Source organism: Pan paniscus, chromosome 2, assembly GCF_029289425.2.
Source record: "Pan paniscus chromosome 2, NHGRI_mPanPan1-v2.0_pri, whole genome shotgun sequence".
Taxonomy (NCBI): domain Eukaryota; kingdom Metazoa; phylum Chordata; class Mammalia; order Primates; family Hominidae; genus Pan; species Pan paniscus.
The window spans coordinates 45039861-45058954 of record NC_085926.1 but is presented as its reverse complement, the minus strand read 5'-3'; the positions used below and the strand labels follow the sequence as shown (position 1 = coordinate 45058954).

Below are 19094 nucleotides of genomic sequence, written 5' to 3'. Positions count from 1 at the left end.
AATAGAGGCTTCTTCAACTTGGATCTGGAATTCAGAAGACATAAGCCAGAGCTGCAGCCAACTCACAATGAATATGTAAAGTGAACAAGAAATAAACCCTTGTTATACTAACCATTCAGATTTGGGGATCATTTGTTGCTGCAGCATAATTTAGCCTCAGCTGATTTACACACTCCCTCTCAAGGATATCATGAGGATGAACAGCCTAACATTGTAATTGATCCTCTACCATATACCAGTTATGTGGAGCCATGAAGTTCACATTCTGGTGGGAAAGATGAACAAGTAAAAGGAAAATCATGACTTCCCGTTAAAGATGGCTTTACTCCCTTCATACACCCTACTATAATGGGTTTTCTTAGAACATTTTTAAAGCATTTTAAAACATTTTTAAGGTACAATTTTTTTATATTTTTAAAGACATAAAATTCAAGGAAGAAAGAGAAGTAGAAAGGAAACAATATCATATAACATTTCATAGAGTAGAAAGGTGGTAACTGATCCAGCAGACGTGAAAGGGCAGAATCCTAAGCCAACAGTGGGAAAAACCAAGAAGAAATCTGCTTTATCCTGCAAAGCCTCAAGAATTGGCAGCAAGTCTCCTCCAGAACTGGGGGCAAATGTGGGGCTAAGGTGGGAAGAGCCACTAGAGCCCCAGATGGTCTCCTTGCCAACAAGCAGCCAAACAACTGTTCTTCCCTGAGCTGACAGAAGAGAGAAGTTTCTTTTCCTGAGATGAGAGTCCCTGAACCAAAGATCCCAGTCACACTGAAGGTGGAGGTACTAAGCTGAACACGGGGGATTGAGTAAAACTGAAGTACTGAGCATGAGACTCCATCCTTCCTTCCCTGGTGCCCATGGGTATGTTTCTTCCCTTCGGTAGAGAATGACTTCTTCTCTGGGGGCATCTGACCAATCTAAGAGAAAAGACCCAAAGATATTGATGTTATGGGCTCCCCAGGAAGCAATCTGGCCATATCACCCTACTGAGAAGCCCAGTCAACAAGCAGAGCTATTCCAAATAGCATTAGTGCCTCACTTTAAATAAGAGCAGTATATAGATCCTCAGACATCTGGTGAAGCCTAATGAAAAATACAAAGACTAAAACAAATGAATAGAAGAAAAGCCACTTGCAGGAAACAGAGACTATAGAGGGAGAAAAAACTAAAACAAAATCAGCTATCAAGACTCTCAAGTTAATAAGAAGAGATGCTGCGTTTATGTAAAAGGAACAGGTTGTAATTTTTAAAAAGGGCTTTCAGGAGAAAGCTTGTTTTTAATCTCCAAGAGTTCAAAGGAACTCTTGGAGATTAAAAATACGTTAGCAGAAATGAAAGAGTCAAAAGGGCTGAAAGATAAAGTTGAGGATATCTCCCAGAAAGTGGAGTGAAGAAAAAGCCAGCACGATAGAAAGAAAGAGAAAATATAAAACTCAAGGACCAGTCAAGGAGGCCCAATATCCAGATAGATGGAGTTTTAGAGAGAAAAAATAGAGGGAAGGGAATCATCACAAAATATTTCAGGAACATTTGCCAGGACTCATGGATATGAGTTGCCAACTGGAAGGGACCACCAAACACAATGGATATAAATAGACCCACACCAAGGCACAGTATTGTAACATTTCAGAATATCAGGGACACAGAGACCCTACAAGCTTCTAGAGAAGAGGTAAAAAAGTTTTATACGGAGGAAGAAGAAACCAAATGGCAACAAACTTTATCAGCAACACTGGGTATTATAAAACAATGGAGTAAGATCTTCAAAGTTCTGAAGGAATATTATTTCCAACCTAGAATTTTATACCAAGCCAAACAATTAAGTGTGAAGGTGGAATAAAGACATTTTTAGACCTACAATATCTAAAAAAATTTACCCCCATATATACTTTCTCAAGAAGCACCTGAAGGCTGTAATCCACCTAAAAAGAAAGTAAAAATTAAAAAAAAAAAAAAAAAGAAAAGATGGATCCAGGAAGCCCAGGATCTAGTCCAAGAGAGAAGCAAAGGGAATCCCATGATGACAGTGAAGGAGATCCAGGATCACACCTGAGCACCAGGCATCAAGAGCAGCCCCTTTAGATTAGAGCATTGAAAAGGCTCTGGAGAGATTTCTTAAGAAGTTGAGGAAGTACCTAATGTTTTCAAATTTATTGAAAGGAGATTTATACAAGTGGAAGAGAGTTTGGGTATCAAATTATTGATAAGTACATAGAAACTAAGGAAATGATTAAAATGATAATAATTCACTACAGGGAACACAAAATTTTATGCAGAAAGGAAAAATAATTATAGTATGCAATATAGTATAACTACCTAAACACTGTTAATATTATTACATAGTCACGATTACACAAACATAGAATGAAGATCTAGCTGAAAATATGACGCTAACTATCAGGAAGATGGGAGAATGGGAATGGGAAGTGTGTGTGGTGTGAGTGTTCGCTAGTCTGTGCTGTGTTGTGGGGGTGTGGGGTGTGGAGGGGGTGTGGGGTGAAGGAGGAGAAATCCACATCTTCCTGAGTGGGAAGCCAATAGACAGTGCCTGAAACTGAAAGATCCATAGGCAGCAATGGAACGGAGTGTGTTATTGAGCAATGGAACAGAGCATGTTTTATTGTGGTTATCCCAGGCTCCTCCCCTGGGGTAACCACAGTCACGGATTTGTTATATTTCTCTCCATATCTTTTTTCTCTTCATCTGCATACATAAATCTGTACATATAAATAGCTGTTTTGTTTCACAGATACTCAGGAGGCTAAAGCAGGAGAATCGCTTGAACCTGGGAGGTTGAGGCTGCAGTCAGCTATGATCACGCCACCGCAGTCCAGCCTGGGTGACAGGGTGGGACTTTGTCCCCCAAAATAATAATAATAATAATAATAATAATAATAATAAAGGCTGAGAATCTCTGCTTTAAAGTATGTGCATGCATGGCTTTGGTAAGATGGAAATGAGGGAAGAGCGGGTGGGGAGACCACTGCAGTGTGTGGCTGGGCCTTGGTAAAGGTAAGCAGGGACTGCAGAAGCAGAGGGGCTTCTAACACGGCTTTGGGGTGGGGAGGTGTCCTGGAGGTAACAGTGAAGGTGAGTTTTGAAAGACAGTAAGAAATGAGCTGGATGTGGGGCTAGGTGATTGAAAAGCTGACTATTTTCTAAATCAAATTATATTTAAGTTAGCAGCATTAGAATATATACTTCAGCTCTAGACATGGCATCTCTCTAATTAAAGCACTGTTGGATGTGATGTCAAAATTTACGTGGAAAATAGACAGCAAGAACTACAGCAGGCAATTAACAGATATGACAGCCATAAAACATTTTCCTAATTGTGCTACTAATTTGACACCGAGCTTCCCTGCAGCCAGTTCAAGAGGAGAGAGTCCATCAATTATATGGTTCCTGTTATGAGGAAGAAGGAAGTTTAGCAGGCCTTTTTGGAAATAGAGCTTTCCCAGTTAGAATTGAACTCATTCGCTGGCGCTGATGGGTGATATTGTCAACACCCTTGAATTGCAAAGTTAGCACCACTTTGCACAGGCGCCTTCCTAATCTGATGGGCTTTTTTTTTTTTTTTTTTAACAAAAGAATGAATGAAATTCAAAAGCAACTCAGTAAAAGTTGATCCCCAGGCATCTGTGGTGTAGAGGTTTCTAGGGATAACATTAAAAAGTGAAATGAGTCTTTTATAAACCAATCTGGTAATCTATTCTAAAGAGTTGAAAAGGTATCCCTATTCTTTTTTTCTTTTCTTTTCTTTCTTTCTTTCTTTTTTTTTTTTTTTTTTTGGAGACAGAGTCTTGCTCTATTGCCTAGGCTGGAGTGAAATAGCAGGATCTCGGCTCACTGCAACCTCCACCTCCTGGGTTCAAGCGATTCTCGTGCCTCAGCTTCCCGAGTAGCTGGGATTACAGGCGCCCACCACCATGCCCAGCTAATTTTTGTATTTTAGTATTGATGAGGTTTCACCATGTTGGCCAGACTGGTCTGCAACTCCTGACCTCAAGTGATCCACCCGCCTCAGCCTCTGAAAGTGCTGGGATTACAGGTGTGAGCCACCATGCCTGGCACTATTCATTTATTTCTAATGGCAAAATTATAGAAATCACCTAAATGACCAATAATCCAGCAGTTTTCCAAATGATGCAAGAAATAGGTAACTATGTTCTTGTTAGAAATTTAAATATTATAGGCAAAGCTAAAATCCTCCTTGACCACTCAGTCTGTCTTTACTCCCAGGCTCCTCCTCTGGGGTAACCACAGTCACGGATTTGTCATATTTCTCTCCAGATCTTTTTTCTCTTCATCTGCATACATAAGTCTGTACATATAAATAGCTATTTTGTTTCACGGAGAGATTTTACCATCTGCATTGTATCATACTCTACATATTATCTACAACTTGCTGTTTTGCTCAATATTTATATTTAGGTTTTCAAATCTCCCTCTTTTTTTTTTTTTTTTTTTTTTTTTTTGAGACGGAGTCTTGCTCTGTCGCTAGGCTAGGGTGCAGTGGTACAATCCCAGCTCTCAACAACCTCTGCCTCCCGGGTTCAAGTGATTCTCCTGTCTCAGCCTCCCAAGTAGCTGGGATTACAGGCATGTACCACCACACCCAGCTAATTTTTGTATTTTTAGTAGACACGGGGTTTCAACATGTTACCCAGGCTGGTCTTGAACTCCTGACCTCAGGTGATCTGCCCGCCTCGGCCTCCCTAAGTGCTAGGATTACAAGCGTGAGCCACTGTGCCCAGCCTCCCTCATTCTTTTTAACAGCTGCGTAATATTCCATTGGTGAATGTCCCCATAGTTTATCTATTCCAGTATAAGGTGGTCTCTAGTTTTCCACAATCACAGTGCTGCAGTTAAACGTGGGCACTCATGGCCATGTCACACTGTTTGGTTCCCAGAAGAGACAAGAGTTCATTCTTTTACTAATTCCCATGTTTCTGTAACAGGCTGTTCCAGGCTCCCACCGGCCGTGTGCCAAAGGGCCTGTTTCCTGTAGCCTCTCCAGCTTTCAGTATTGCCAGACATCTACATTTCCCCCCATCTGAGGAGTGGGATACAGTAACACTTTGTTTTAACTTGCATTTTCTGATTACAAGTGACATTAAGAACTTTCTATATTTTAAATATTTGGTCATTTATATCTCCTTTTCTGTGAGCTGCTCATTCTATATTGCAAACACTTTCTCCCGATGTGTCCCTTGTCCTTTAACCTTATTTGTAGCACCTATCATCAGACAGATATTTTAATCTTTTTTTCACTTTTATAATTTGTGTTTATGCCACATTTTTAATGATTTTCTCTTTGTTTTTACTGCAGTGAAGTCCATTATTTTTCTTTTTAACCTTCTTTGATAGTTATTGTAATGTTGCCTTAATAATACGTTTTCCCAACATTATCCATCCATGGTCTGATATGCCATTTTCTTCCTCAGGAGAGGTTTTCTACCAATTTTTGCCATTTCCCGTGGTTGCTGCTGATCCATGCTTCATGCCTGTTTTCTGTTTGTGGTTTCAGATAAAATCTACGTGGTTGACTTGAGTAATGAGCGAGCCATGTCACTCACCATCGAGCCACGGCCCGTCAAACAGAGCCGCAAGTTTGTCCCTGGCTGTTTCGTGTGTCTAGAATCTCGGACCTGCAGTAGCAACCTCACCCTGACATCTGGCTCCAAACACAAAATCTCCTTCCTTTGTGATGATCTGACACGTCTGTGGATGAATGTGGAAAAAACCATAAGTACGCCCCTGAATCAGTGCATTTGTCCCGGGCTATGGATAGCTCTTCTCTCCCCACCTTGCCTTAGTGGGGTTCCCTGGGTAGGTTGTAAATCATATCAAAAAGGCCCATCTGGCTGGGCACGATGGCTCACGCCTGTAATCCCAGCACTTTAGGAGGCCAAGGCTGGTGGATCACTTGAGGTCAGGAGTTCAAGACCAGCCTGGCCAACGTGGTGAAACCCCATCTTTACTAAAAATACAAAAATTAGCTGGGCATGGTGGCAGGCACCTATAATCTCAGCTGCTCAGAAGGCTGAAGCAGGAGAATGGCCTGAACCTGGGAGGCGGAGGTTGCAGTGAGCCGAGATTGCACCACTGCACTCTAGCCTGGGCAACAGAGTAAGACTCAAAAAAAAAAAAAAAAAAAAAAACCCCACCCACAGTGCAGGTGAGCAAGGATGACCAAGAGGCAAGCAGAGTGAGTGTCAACACGTCCCTTTGGGACCAGCCTCAGGTAGAGCCTGCAGCCCTCAGAAGTGTGTCATACTGCCCCATGTTCAGGCTTATGTCTCTCTGCCCAGCCTTCCAATCTTCCTCTTGTGAGATCCTCTCCTCTCTTGCTCAGACTTCCCCAGCCTCTCCCATCCCCATCCCCCCACACCCCACACCCCCACTTCCACACTCACTGCCCTCTTGTCTTCTCTCACACAAGGCTGTGATTCCTGAGGTCAAGAACTTTGACTCGTTCTATTTTTCATCCAGTTAGCCCCTACCGGTGCTGGACATGCACTAGTCACTTGAAAAATATTTGATTGGCCAGGCACAGTGGCTCATGCCTGTAATCCCAGCACTTTGGGAGGCCGAGGCAGGCAGATAACTTGAGGTCAGGAGTTCCAGACCAGCCTGCCCAACATGGTGAAACCCCATCTCTAATAAAAATACAAAAAATTAGCCGGGCATGGTGGTGGGTGCCTGTAATCCTAGCTACTCGGGAGGCTGAGGCAGGAGAGTCGCCTGAACCCGGGAGGTGGAGGTTGCAGTGAGCCGAGATCGCACCACTTCACTCCAGCCTGGGCAACAGAGCGAGACTCGGTCTCAAAAAAAAAAATGTTTGATGACTGAAGGCCAGTAAACCAACAGCTACCTCCTTGCTGGGCTACCATGACTTCTGATGTGTGCTCTTAGCATCTCTACAAATGCAGGAACTAAGGCCACAAGAGGCAAAGTAGCCTGCCCAAGAACACCCTATTAGGAAGTGGCAGAGCCAGAAGACGAACTAACATCTCCCCAACGCCACTCACAGCTCCAACCACTGCCCAGAACTGCCTCCTGAGCAACACGTCTGGGTGGAGTGAAACCTGTGCCCTGCCCCATGACACTTAGCATCTAAGACACAGATACACAGAAGAAAGAACTTAAGCAAAAAAGGAGAGGAAATTTCAACCCTGAGTACTACCCAGAAGTTTGTTTGTCAGCTTAGTAAACAGTAAGAATGTTTACTAAGAGAGCAGAGGGACCGCTAGAAAAGGAACACAGAGGAGCCAGAAGCAGAGGGCAGGGTGGGAGAAGAGAGACCGAAGGGAAACACAGGGCAGCATGCAGACACCCAACCTCAGGCTGACGGGAGAGCTGGGGAGGGTGCACTTCTGGTCTCCTGTGTGCATGGCTAGCATGCCCCACTTCTTCCAGGCTGCACAGACCACCGGTACTGCCAAAGGAAATCCTACTCACTCCAGGTGCCCAGTGACATCCTCCACCTGCCTGTGGAGCTGCATGACTTCTCCTGGAAGCTGCTGGTGCCCAAGGACAGGCTCAGCCTGGTGCTGGTGCCAGCCCAGAAGCTGCAGCAGCATACGCACGAGAAGCCCTGCAACACCAGCTTCAGCTACCTCGTGGCCAGTGCCATACCCAGCCAGGACCTGTACTTCGGCTCCTTCTGCCCGGGAGGCTCTATCAAGCAGATCCAGGTGAAGCAGAACATCTCGGTGACCCTTCGCACCTTTGCCCCCAGCTTCCGACAAGAGGCCTCCAGGCAGGGTCTGACGGTGTCCTTTATACCTTATTTCAAAGGTAAGGGGGGTCTCCCCCATCTCCATGCCCCTTTAGTTTAAGCGTTTATTTGATTTTAGTTTTGTGATCACCTTAATTAAGTTGCCAGTTTGGAAAGAAGGGATAGCTCAATATGCTGGTCCTTGCACAAGAAATTTGAAAGATAGTGAGTCCTAATCCTGACTTTACCATTAACCTAGCATGGAAAATTCCTGAGATTAGAAATAAAAAATGTTTCTGACAGTGGGAGGCGATGGTTGGTAGGCAGCAAAAACATAATCAGGTTTGAGTCTTTTTTGGAAGCAGGCAGGACATAAATGAGAAATAGCCAAATATTCCCCAGTCCTGGATTTTTAAGGTAGTGACATAAAAATCCTTAGGCAGACATTTTTATGACTCTGCTTTTACAATTCAGAATGCAGTGCCGAGAGCACAGAGGGAGGAGCGTTGGGAGGGAGACGAGTCTCTGGAGCCAGAGTCCAGCAGCACGGCTGGGCAGACCCGACCCTCCTGGGAGGCTGGCATGTGGTCTCCATGTTCTGAGGCAGTAAATGAGGTCTAAATGGCTCACAACGTGACTTCTACATGGTTGACTTTAAAAGTCACAGTCACCATTACAAGTTGCTCCAAGAACATTAAGTTAGAGGCCATTTTAAAATTGACCAAGACCTTTGATGTTTATTTCCTACTCTTATTCTCTGAGGTGTGAGTGGGAGGGAGAAGAATCTTTGGTCATAAGATTAAGGTGGGTCCAGGCTGCCTGATATCTCCAAGGTTACCAGAGAAACTCCTTCTGAGGAGTCTTTGCAAATAAGACACATTCTCATCCGTGTGGAATGTGTGGGTTTTATCTCTCCTGAAGGTAAGGAAGGGATTAGTTGACATGTCAGGAGCTCTTTCAGCTTTGCAGTTCCGGAACTCTTCCCAGAACCTGAAGATATTTTAATCTCTGAAACAGAAATCAGGCTATACCAGCCCCACCCCGGAGCAGGGCAGTAGATGAATATAGTAGCTACGTTGAGAGCATTCCTGAAAGGAAGCTGAGATAACCACCATTTTGGGAAACTTGCCTGGTTTTTGTTTGCCTGTTTGTTTTGTTTTTTTTCAAAAGTCCTGAGTACCTACTCTGACTGAGACTGATCCAGCACTGACCAATACAGTGGTGCTAGCCACATAGCAATGATTTGAATTTAAATTAATATGAGGCTGGGCACAGTGGCTCATGCCTGTAATCCCGGCTCTTTGGGAGGCCAAGGCAGGCAGATCACTTGAGCTCAGGAGTTCAAGACCAGCCTGACCAACATGGTGAAACCCCATCTCTTCTAAAAATACAAAAAGTTAGCCGGTCATGGTGGCTCATGCCTGTAGTCCTAGCTACTCGGGAGGCTGAGGCCGGAGAATTGCTTGAACCTGAGAGGTGGAGGTTGCAGTTTGCAGTGAGCCGAGATTGTGCCACTGCACTCTAGCCTGGGCAACAGAGTGAGACTCCCTCTCAAAAATAACTAATAATAATAAATTAACATGAAACAAATTTAAAATGCAGTTCTTTGGTCATGCTGGGCACATTTCAAGGCTCAGCAGACATATAGCTGGTGGCTACCCTATCAGATGGTGCAGATCTAGAAGATTTCCATCATCGCAGAAAGTTCTGTTAGACAGCGCTGGTCTGGACAGTTGGACTTCATCTCCTCCACCGCTCCCTTTCCTCTCCATGTTGACTGAATGAAACATCTGTCTAGATCTCCCTCCCTTTCCTGCAGAGGAAGGTGTTTTCACGGTGACCCCTGACACAAAAAGCAAGGTCTACCTGAGGACCCCCAACTGGGACCGGGGCCTGCCATCCCTCACCTCTGTGTCCTGGAACATCAGCGTGCCCAGAGACCAGGTGGCCTGCCTGACTTTCTTTAAGGAGCGGAGCGGCGTGGTCTGCCAGACAGGGCGCGCATTCATGATCATCCAGGAGCAGCGGACCCGGGCTGAGGAGATCTTCAGCCTGGACGAGGATGTGCTCCCCAAGCCAAGCTTCCACCATCACAGCTTCTGGGTCAACATCTCTAACTGCAGCCCCACGAGCGGCAAGCAGCTAGACCTGCTCTTCTCGGTGACACTTACCCCAAGGACTGTGGGTAAGGGCCTTCAGGGTCTTTGGGGATGGTGATGAACAAAAAATTGTCAGCTGGAGGATAGAGAGCAAGCCTGGAGACAAGTCAGAAACACAGATTGAGTCCTGACTGTCCATGTATCAGTCAGCTATTGCATCAATAGTGCTGAGTAACAAACCATCCCAGAACATAGTGGCTTAGTAGCAGCCATCTATTATTGCTCCAACATTGGCTGGGCAATTCTGGTCTGAGCTGGACTTATCAGGGCTCAGTCATTCATGCACCTGCTGGCAGCTGCAGGTTGGCTAGAGGACTTTGCTGATCTTAGCCTGGTGCTTTCAAAAAGCTGAGGCTCAGCCAAGATCATCTGAGACAACTGAGATTACTTGGCTTGACTCTACATGATCTCTTGTTCTCCAGCCTGGGCTGTTTTCATGGCAGAGGCAGAGAGATCCACAAGAGACTGGAGGAGGCATATAAGGTCTTTTGATACTTTTAGGTTAGGAACTCACACACCATCCCTTCGACTGCATTCTTTTGGCCAGCCTAGATTTTTTTTAGTCAATCTACCAGCATCCTTTACCATTTATCTCTCTTTTACGTAGGGGAAGTCTTTTCACGCCTATGATCTTCCTCATCTACAGAGAGTAGATAATAATAGCCACCTCATAAAAGTATCATGGGATTCAGTGTCATGAATTAAAATGTGGGGACCTGAAAAGTCTGACAGGTACATGGTTTTTTGTTTAGTCTCAGTGAAACATTGGAATCCATGAAATACCCTCAATGGGAGGCCTTGGAGCCAGGATGATGAGTTTGCCTTTATTCCTCAAAGTCGTGGGCACCACTGAAGGGTATCAAGCAAGGGAATGCAGGTGTGGCAGGGCAGGCTGTGGTGGGGCCATGTCTGCCCTTTACTCAGTGAAGGCACAGAGCATCACAGTGTCAGAACCAGAAGGGACCGTGGAGCCTGCTTTTTTCCCTTTCCCTTTCTGGGGGTCAGAGTGATTGAAGGTCCATTCAAGCCACACAACTGGTTAGCCTCAAGAGAACTGGTGGGAGCCAAATGCCACAAGTGAAAACCTCTCCACACTCATAGGTTATGTCCTGGGTTTTCTTCCTCTCTTAGATTCATTTTCTGTCATTTCTTTCCATTCCTCTTTCCTTTGGATCTCACCTTTTGTTTTCTTGGTGAATAAGCAAGACATTCTAAATCGCTGTTTGGTACAGGGTTCCCCCTCTGATTTATTTTCTTTTTCCTTTGTGCAGCTGCAGGAAAAGGACAGCACAAAGGACACAACCCTCCCTTTAGCTGCCTCACTTCTGACTTTTGACTCCCTGCTTTCTCCTACCCTCCTCTGCTCTTCTCTTCTCCAAGACAGGCTGTGGCAATCAGTGGAACACACCTGTTGTAGGCCAGGAGTAGCCTTTGAAGTTGATCTGGTAGGTCCCTCAGTTTGTTTCAATTGTTCATTGCTATATACGAACTACCCCAAAATTTGGTGGCTTTGGCAACAGCTATTTTGTTTACCCACAATTTATGGATCAGGAATTCAGACAGGGCACAGCAGTGTATCTTATCTGTGCTCCAGGATATCTGGGGCCCCAACCAGATGCCTTGAACAAGTAGAGAGGATGGCTTGGAGAATTCAACTGGAGACATATGTCTACGGCCTTTGGTTCTCACTGGGTTGATTTTTTTCCCCGGTGGAATCTCTACATGGCTAGCTTGGGCTTTCTCACAGCATAGTGGTCTCAGCATAGTCAGACTTCTTACATAGTAGCTGGCTTTCTCTCAGAGAGAAAGTGCAAGCTGACATCCTCTTAAAAGTTAGGCCCAGAACTGGCACAGTTGCCTTATATTGGCTGACCCAGATCCAAGAGGAAAGGAAATAAACACTTTGTGATATGAGGAGCCGCATGTGCACACAAGGAGCCACATGTATGGCGCTCCACCTTTGGAAAGATGGCAGCTGCTTTTGGAGATGCCTCAAGTTCATTGCAGAGCTAACCCCAGCTGCCTCTTCATCTGTCTCTTTATGTCTCTGCTCACAGACTTGACTGTCATCCTCATCGCAGTGGTGGGAGGTGGAGTCTTACTGCTGTCTGCCCTCGGACTCATCATTTGCTGTGTGAAAAAGAAGTAGGTGGAATCTCTTACTCTCTTTACCTGATTTGATGCCTCCTCAGATCACACAGACTGGGTGGATTGTTCATTATTGACTTTGTTTTCTTGCTTCCCATTTTTTCCCCGAAAGATCAATGTTAAACAGTATTGCCAGGTGTGAGTCATGCTTTCAGGAGAAAAAAAAATCCCATGCCTGGGGGTGAGGGGGGGATAAAAAACACATGTGACATTTTCACCTGTATGTAGTTCATGGTGCAGCTGCCTCAGCACAAGTCCCCTGCAAGCAGAGTGCTGTTTGCTCAGTAGATTGATCAAGCAGGAGTGATCTTGGCAAGAAAATGCTCACGTAGGCTCTGCCAGACTGTGCCTCTGAAACCACTCCCTCCGTCACCCTAAGGAGAATGAATGTGTGTTGTCCCAGCTTGTTCTCCTGCAGTTTCTTAAGCAAACTGCTTTATTCTTGCCTGTTGGGCTCCAGGTATGTAACAGAGGCCAGGCCTGTGGCCAAGAGGAAGGAAGGCCCAGTTAACTGCCTCAGTCTCTCTTTCCATCCCCTCAGGAGGACAACTTCTGTTTTATTTATTTATTTATTTATTTATTTTTGAGACAGAGTCTTGCTCTGTTGCCAGTGGTGCAATCTCGGTTCACTGCAGCCTCCGCCTCCTGGGTTGAAGTGATTCTCCTTCCTCAGCCTCCCGAGTAACTGGGACTACAGGCACACACCACCACGCCCAGCTAAATTTTTTTGTATTTTTTTGTAGAAACGGGATTTCACCTTATTGGCCAGATTGGTCTTAAACTCCTGACCTCAAGTGATCCACCCACCTTGGCTTCCCAAAATGTTGGGATTACAGGCATGAGCCACCGTACCTGGCCGAGCTTCTATTTTATAAAAGGAAAATGTTGACCTTTTTAGACAGAGTCCGTGCTGCTACCAAACTGTATAAATTCTGCTCATATTTCTGACTAAAGTCATGGGAGAGAGAAGAGAGCTATTTTCCTTAACATGGTTTGACCTTCCAAAAAGCCAACCTGAAAAAAATTCTTTTTTTTTTTTTAAGACAGAGTCTCACTCTGTTGCCAGGCTGGAGTGCGGTGGCGCGATCTCGGCTCACCGCAACCTCCGCCTCCCAGGTTCAAGCGATTCCCCTGCCTCAGCCTCCCGAGTAGCTGGGACTACAGGCACCCGCCACCACACCCAGCTAATTTTTTTTGTATTTTTAGTAGACACAGGGTTTCACCATGTTGGCCAGGATGGTCTCGATCTCTTGACCTTGTGATCCGCCCGCCTCGGCCTCCCAAAGTGCTGAGATTACAGGCGTAAGCCACCACACCCAGCCAAAAAATTCTTTTTTAGAAATTAACTGTGGACCTGAGCAAACAACTGAAATTCCTAGTCTACAACAAGACTGTCTACAAATGTCTCTACTGATGAGGAAGGACTGGCTTGCAGGAGGTCTTTTCTCCATGAGAAGTGGCTGTACCTATAACACAAGGGGGAAAAAGGACTGCTTTTAAGGAAACATCATGTTACTGTTTCTCTCAGGGAATTTTCCCATCTGGGGTGCACGGAATAGCCCACCCAGTTGGGGAAGCATGGCATTAACACTGGGCCCCAGGTTCCTTATCAGGAGGGAATTGGACAAGGAAAGAGATCCAGCACTTGCCTCATCTTGAAACAGCGCCAGTTTAAGCCTGAGAATCATCAGTCCAGCCTTGCTACAGGCCTTGCTTGTGTGAGGCTGCTGGCTGGCAGGTTTGCATCAGGCCTGTCCATGCCCAAGCTGTTGTAGGAGGATGGACAGGTTGTGCAGTGAGAACGAGGAGAGACAATGCCATCTAACTTGTTCACTAAGCGGGTACTTCCTGAGTGTCTCCTGGGCACTAGGATTCATTGAGGTACTGGGGACAATGATGAGTGAGACAATCTCTTCTATGGGGGCAGGGGGACTGAAAAGACAGGCAAATAGACAGTCAGTTTCAGGATAGCATGAGAAGAGTTTCAGTGGGGACAAACATTACAGGGCTTCAGGCAGGAGCCTTAGGAACCCATCCTCCTGGCCAGGGGCTCAGCGTTACAAGCTAAAGGTACCAGGTTTATTTTTATCTCAGCAAAGTACAGAGAGCCTGTCCACCATTATGAACTGCCAGCCTGTGCCTTATATGGCCCATTATGCTAATTGAGCTAATGTCCTCCATTTGCATCACTGGTCAGCTAAAAAGTCAGCATTCCCTGCTGTTTGGTTCACAAAGATGGAGAGCAAAGCTTTCTTTTCTGTGGCAGCAAGCGTTAATGCCCATGCAGGTCCAAGTACCAAAGAACATTATAAACCAAATGCTAATGGTGTTATTGAAGAACTCTGGCACTGCAGCCTGAATTTTGTCTTCTTTTTAGCTCTTTCCTCTGTTGGGGGTGACTACTGAGGCACTGGGTCTCTCTGCTAATGCTGAGTTATCCTCTCCCCAGCTCATGCTGAAAACTAAGATACAACCTGGCCTCCTGAGTCTCTTGTATCACCATTTAGAATCTAGATGGTCAGAGCTTTTCCCAGGCAAAAGAGAGATAAAGCATGAGCTACGGGAAAGTATAAGAGTGTGGGAAGATTGACCTAGGCATGACTGAGCCTGATGTGGTTGAGAAGGTCTGGGACACTGCCCATTTCTGGTAGAATGGAGGGGAAAGGGATTGTCAGATGTCTCCACCATTGGATACCACATATCTATCAAAAACGAATTGAGCACAGATAGTGTTAGAGGTGCCCTCTCTAAACCACTCTTCTACCACCTGTGATCTCTGTTTCCACTTTGAAAACTGGAGACAAAATCAGGTCCCTTCTAAATGTTCACTGAGGACAGTAGTTTCAGTTTCAAATGCTGAGCAGTCTGAGGGATTTGGGAGAGACATGGTCAGAACCCTAAAGAATCCAAGCTCTAGCAGGGCCGTAGCAATGGTACCCATCGAAGATTCTTGCCTTTCTGACTTCTGTCTTGTTCCATTTTTCCAAATAGGAAAAAGAAGACAAACAAGGGCCCCGCCGTGGGTATCTACAATGGCAACATCAATACTGAGATGCCGAGGCAGCCAAAAAAGTTTCAGAAAGGGCGAAAGGACAATGACTCCCATGTGTATGCAGTCATCGAGGACACCATGGTATATGGGCATCTGCTACAGGATTCCGGCGGGTCCTTCCTGCAGCCAGAGGTGGACACCTACCAGCCATTCCAGGGCACCATGGGGGTCTGCCCTCCCTCCCCACCCACCATATGCTCCAGGGCCCCAACTGCAAAGTTGGCCACTGAGGAGCCACCTCCTTGCTCCCCTCCTGAGTCCGAGAGTGAACCGTACACCTTCTCCCATCCCAACAATGGGGATGTAAGCAGCAAGGACACAGACATTCCCTTACTGAACACTCAGGAGCCCATGGAGCCAGCAGAATAACTTGATCCATTCCAGGCACTTTGCTGAGTTTCATAAAGCAGGGCACTGAGACACCCGTCTGTGTTCCTAACCAGAAATCCTAAAGAAGAGGAATTATACAGAAGGAACAGCAGGAAGTTTTCCTGGACACCGCCAACTTCACATTGCTCAGTGGACTCATTCTAAGGGCAAGACATTGAAAATGATGAATTCTGATCTGGATACAGTCATGACAGCTCATGTGCTTCTCAACTTAGGCTGTGCAGTTAGCCAGCCTGTAATGAGAGGAGAGAGGCCTGAGTCACCTAGCATAGGTTTGCAGCAAGCCCTGGATTCAGAGTGTTAAACAGAGGCTTGCCCTCTTCAGGACAACAGTTCCAATTCCAAGGAACCTACCTGAGGTCCCTACTCTCACTGGGGTCCCCGGGATGAAAACGACAATGTGCCTTTTTGTTATTATTTATTTGGTGGACCTGTGCATTTAAGAGATCAAATGTATAACCACCTAGCTCTTTTCACCTGACTTAGTAATAACTCATACTAACTGGTTTGGATGCCTGGGTTGTGACTTCTACTGACCGCTAGATAAATGTGTGCCTGTCCCCCAGGTGGTGGGAATAATTTACAATCTGTCCAACCAGAAAAGAATGTGTGTGTTTGAGCAGCATTGACGCATATCTGCTTTGATAAGAGACTTCCTGATTCTCTAGGTCGGTTCGTGGTTATCCCATTGTGGAAATTCATCTTGAATCCCATTGTCCTATAGTCCTAGCAATAAGAGAAATTTCCTCAAGTTTCCATGTGCGGTTCTCCTAGCTGCAGCAATACTTTGACATTTAAAGAGAAATTTAGAGAATATTCTCATCCTCTAAAAATGTTTAAATATATACCAAACAGTGGCCCCCTGCATTAGTTTTCTGTTGCCACTGCAACCCATTACTTGGTAGCTTAAAAACAACACATTAGCTTATAGTCCTGGGGATCAGAATTCCAAAATGGATGTCCCTGAATGAAAATCAAGGCGTCAGCAGAGCTGTGCTCCTTCTGAAGGCTCTAGGGAGAAGCTGGTTCCTTGCCGTTTCAAGCTTCTAGAGGCTGGCTGCATTCCCAGGCTCCAGTGGCTGGTCAAGCTTTTCTCACATGGCATCACTGTGACACTGGCCCTCCCACTTCCCTCTTTGACTTACAAAGCCCACCAGGAAGATCTAGGATAATCTCTCCATCTGAAGATCCTTCATCATCCTGGAAGAGCCTTTTGCCATGCAAGACAACATAGCCACAGGTGGGGATTAGGACCAGGACATCTTTGGGGTGCTGTTATTCTGCCTACCACACCTTCCTGCCACTGACTCCCACAGGAGAGGCTACAAAATGATCTGGCGCACAGGGATGTTTTGTTTAGCTTGCGGACTCTAACACTTAAAAAAACAACCCAGATCAGAAGATCTGGCCATGCTGGGGCTCACATTCTCACCTAGCAACAACTGGCTGGAGCTGGGCACCAGCTCTGCCTTTAGAAGGGGTGTCCACTTCACCAGGTCACCACAGCCCACACTACGCCCTATCACTTCCCACAATGAGGCTGAGTGTTTGTTTCTACTGATCAATGCCCCTGCAGGTTGCATTTATTGTAATGAAAAAGAAAGACTGGGATTAATCTCTAATCAGGTGAGTAGACCATGAGACCAATGTGTGCTCACATTCCCCTTTTTCTTTTTTTTTCTTTTTCTTTTTCTTTTTTTTTTTAATGTGAGACAGGATCTCATTCTGTCGCCTAGGCTGGAGTGCAGTGGCGCAATCTCGGCTCACTGCAACCTCTGCCTCCTGGGCTCAAGCAATTCTCCCACCTCAGCCTCCCAAATAGCTGGGATCACTGGCACAAACCACCATGCCCAGCTAATTTTGTATTTTTTGTAGAGACAGGGTTTCACCATGTTGCCCAGGCTGGTCTCAAACTCCTGGGCTCAAGCAATCCTCCTGCCTCGGCCTCCCAAAGTGCTGGGATTACAGATGTGAGCCACCGCATCCAGCCCCACACCCTCATTTATACCAATTACCTGCCCAGTAACTGTGGACTTTTGCTTCCTCACCCCTGCTCTGATCTGGAAGGAGAGGGATTATGTTATAGCTTGTCAGCACAGTCCCAAGTTCAATATTTCTGTGGCAAAAACTTCCTTCAAAAAATAAATGTACTTCATTGTATTCAATGAATTCACCTTGGAAAGGCACCGCCTCAACTTGTTCACATGGCATAAATGAAAGGAATTTTATAGTCTCCTAAATGGCGTGTACTGCAAGACCTCTTGAACACTTTCCAGAGGATAGGATATTTAAGTCATGCCCTTGGCGTTGCCTATGGCACCTTTCCCTTCTGAAAGTCTGGTTCCTGCCCAGTGACCCTTGGCCTTGTGAGCCGAGATGCTGACCCTGCATAAAGGGCCAAAGGAGGGCTGCGGCTTCCTTCCCTCACTGAAGAGCCCTTATTTGAATTCACTGTGTGGAGCCCTAGCCCTCCATTCTCGACATTCCCCAACCTCCCAGCCCCTTCCAAGCAGGACTAGGTGCCCTGCATTCCACCCAAGGTGGGATTGGCCTTCCTTAGGCTGGCTACTTGTCACCATCACCGACATCACTGTTGCCTGCAGGGACACCACATGGCCATTTTCCTTCAACTGAGGGCTCAAAACTCCTGGACAAGTTGCTGGCTCCTGAGACCAGTATTTCCTGAAGCTGTGCCTCAGTGAAGGGGCCCAGCCTGAGGAACCCTGGCTCTTTTCTTTAAAGCCCAGGCCCCACTTACGTAAAACATTTCAGGGTCACTGGAAACAGTGAAGTGCCATTTGTTGAAGCCTACTGCATGCCAGCCCACTGCTCATCCATGTGGTCTGCCATGCCTACGAGGAAGGCCAGCGCATGCAGGACTGGTCTCTAATGCTGTGGTCATTGCACAGAAGGGAAAGGTCTCAAGGAAGAGTCAACTGGGACAAGCACAAGCCCACCGGACATGGCCTTGGTAAAGGTTAGCAGACTGGTGTGTGTGTGGATCTGCAGTGCTTCACTGGAAATAATTTATTCATTGCAGATACTTTTTAGGTGGCATTTTATTCATTTCCTGTGCTTTAAATAAACAAATGTACCAAAAAACAAGTATCAAGCTGTTTAAGTGCTTTGGCTACTTGTCCCCTGGTTCAGTAGAGGCCCCAGTTTCCCAGTTGTTGACTGTGACAGGCTCAGCATGGGCTCAGCAGATGCTGTCTTAATTTGTGGATGATACAGAAAGCCAGGCTTTGGGATACAAGTTCTTTCCTCTTCATCTGATGCTGTGCACTGTGCGAAGCAGATGTTTTTGTCCGGAAATAAAAATAATAGTCTTGGAGTCTCGCCACCACTGACTTTCAAGTCTCCCTGTATGCAAGTGGAAGGAATGGAAGCTATGCCAATGGGTAGCTGAGAGGCCAGGGCTTGTTCTGTTCTGTTCTTGTGGGGGCTACATGGGCCCCACCCTGTGTGACCTTTCCCAATACCTAACCCCCATAGAGGCCCAGGGCCACCCTAATCACTGACCACAGTTGATCTCTAAGCCCCGTGGAGGTCACCAGCCACCAGAACAAAAGTTAAGGGAGAGCAGTGAGAGAGGGAAGTTCCCATGGCCCCCACCATCTGC

At 46.0% G+C, this 19094-nt stretch overlaps 1 protein-coding gene across 2 annotated transcripts in view; it reads left to right on the top strand.

Moving 5' to 3' along the window:
* Positions 1-18577, top strand: part of CDCP1 (CUB domain containing protein 1) — a 65690-nt gene extending 47113 nt beyond the window's left edge. The window contains exons 5-9 of one of the 2 annotated variants that reach the window (XM_063602769.1): positions 5531-5752; positions 7423-7803; positions 9522-9908; positions 11940-12027; positions 15022-18577. In XM_063602769.1, coding sequence (XP_063458839.1) covers positions 5531-5752; positions 7423-7803; positions 9522-9908; positions 11940-12027; positions 15022-15451 — 1508 coding nt within the window. In that variant the 3' untranslated portion in view covers positions 15452-18577. The remainder of the gene's footprint in view (positions 1-5530; positions 5753-7422; positions 7804-9521; positions 9909-11939; positions 12028-15021) is intronic. The other variant, XM_034956269.4, reaches the window with a different exon arrangement.
* Positions 18578-19094: the final 517 nt, after the last annotated feature.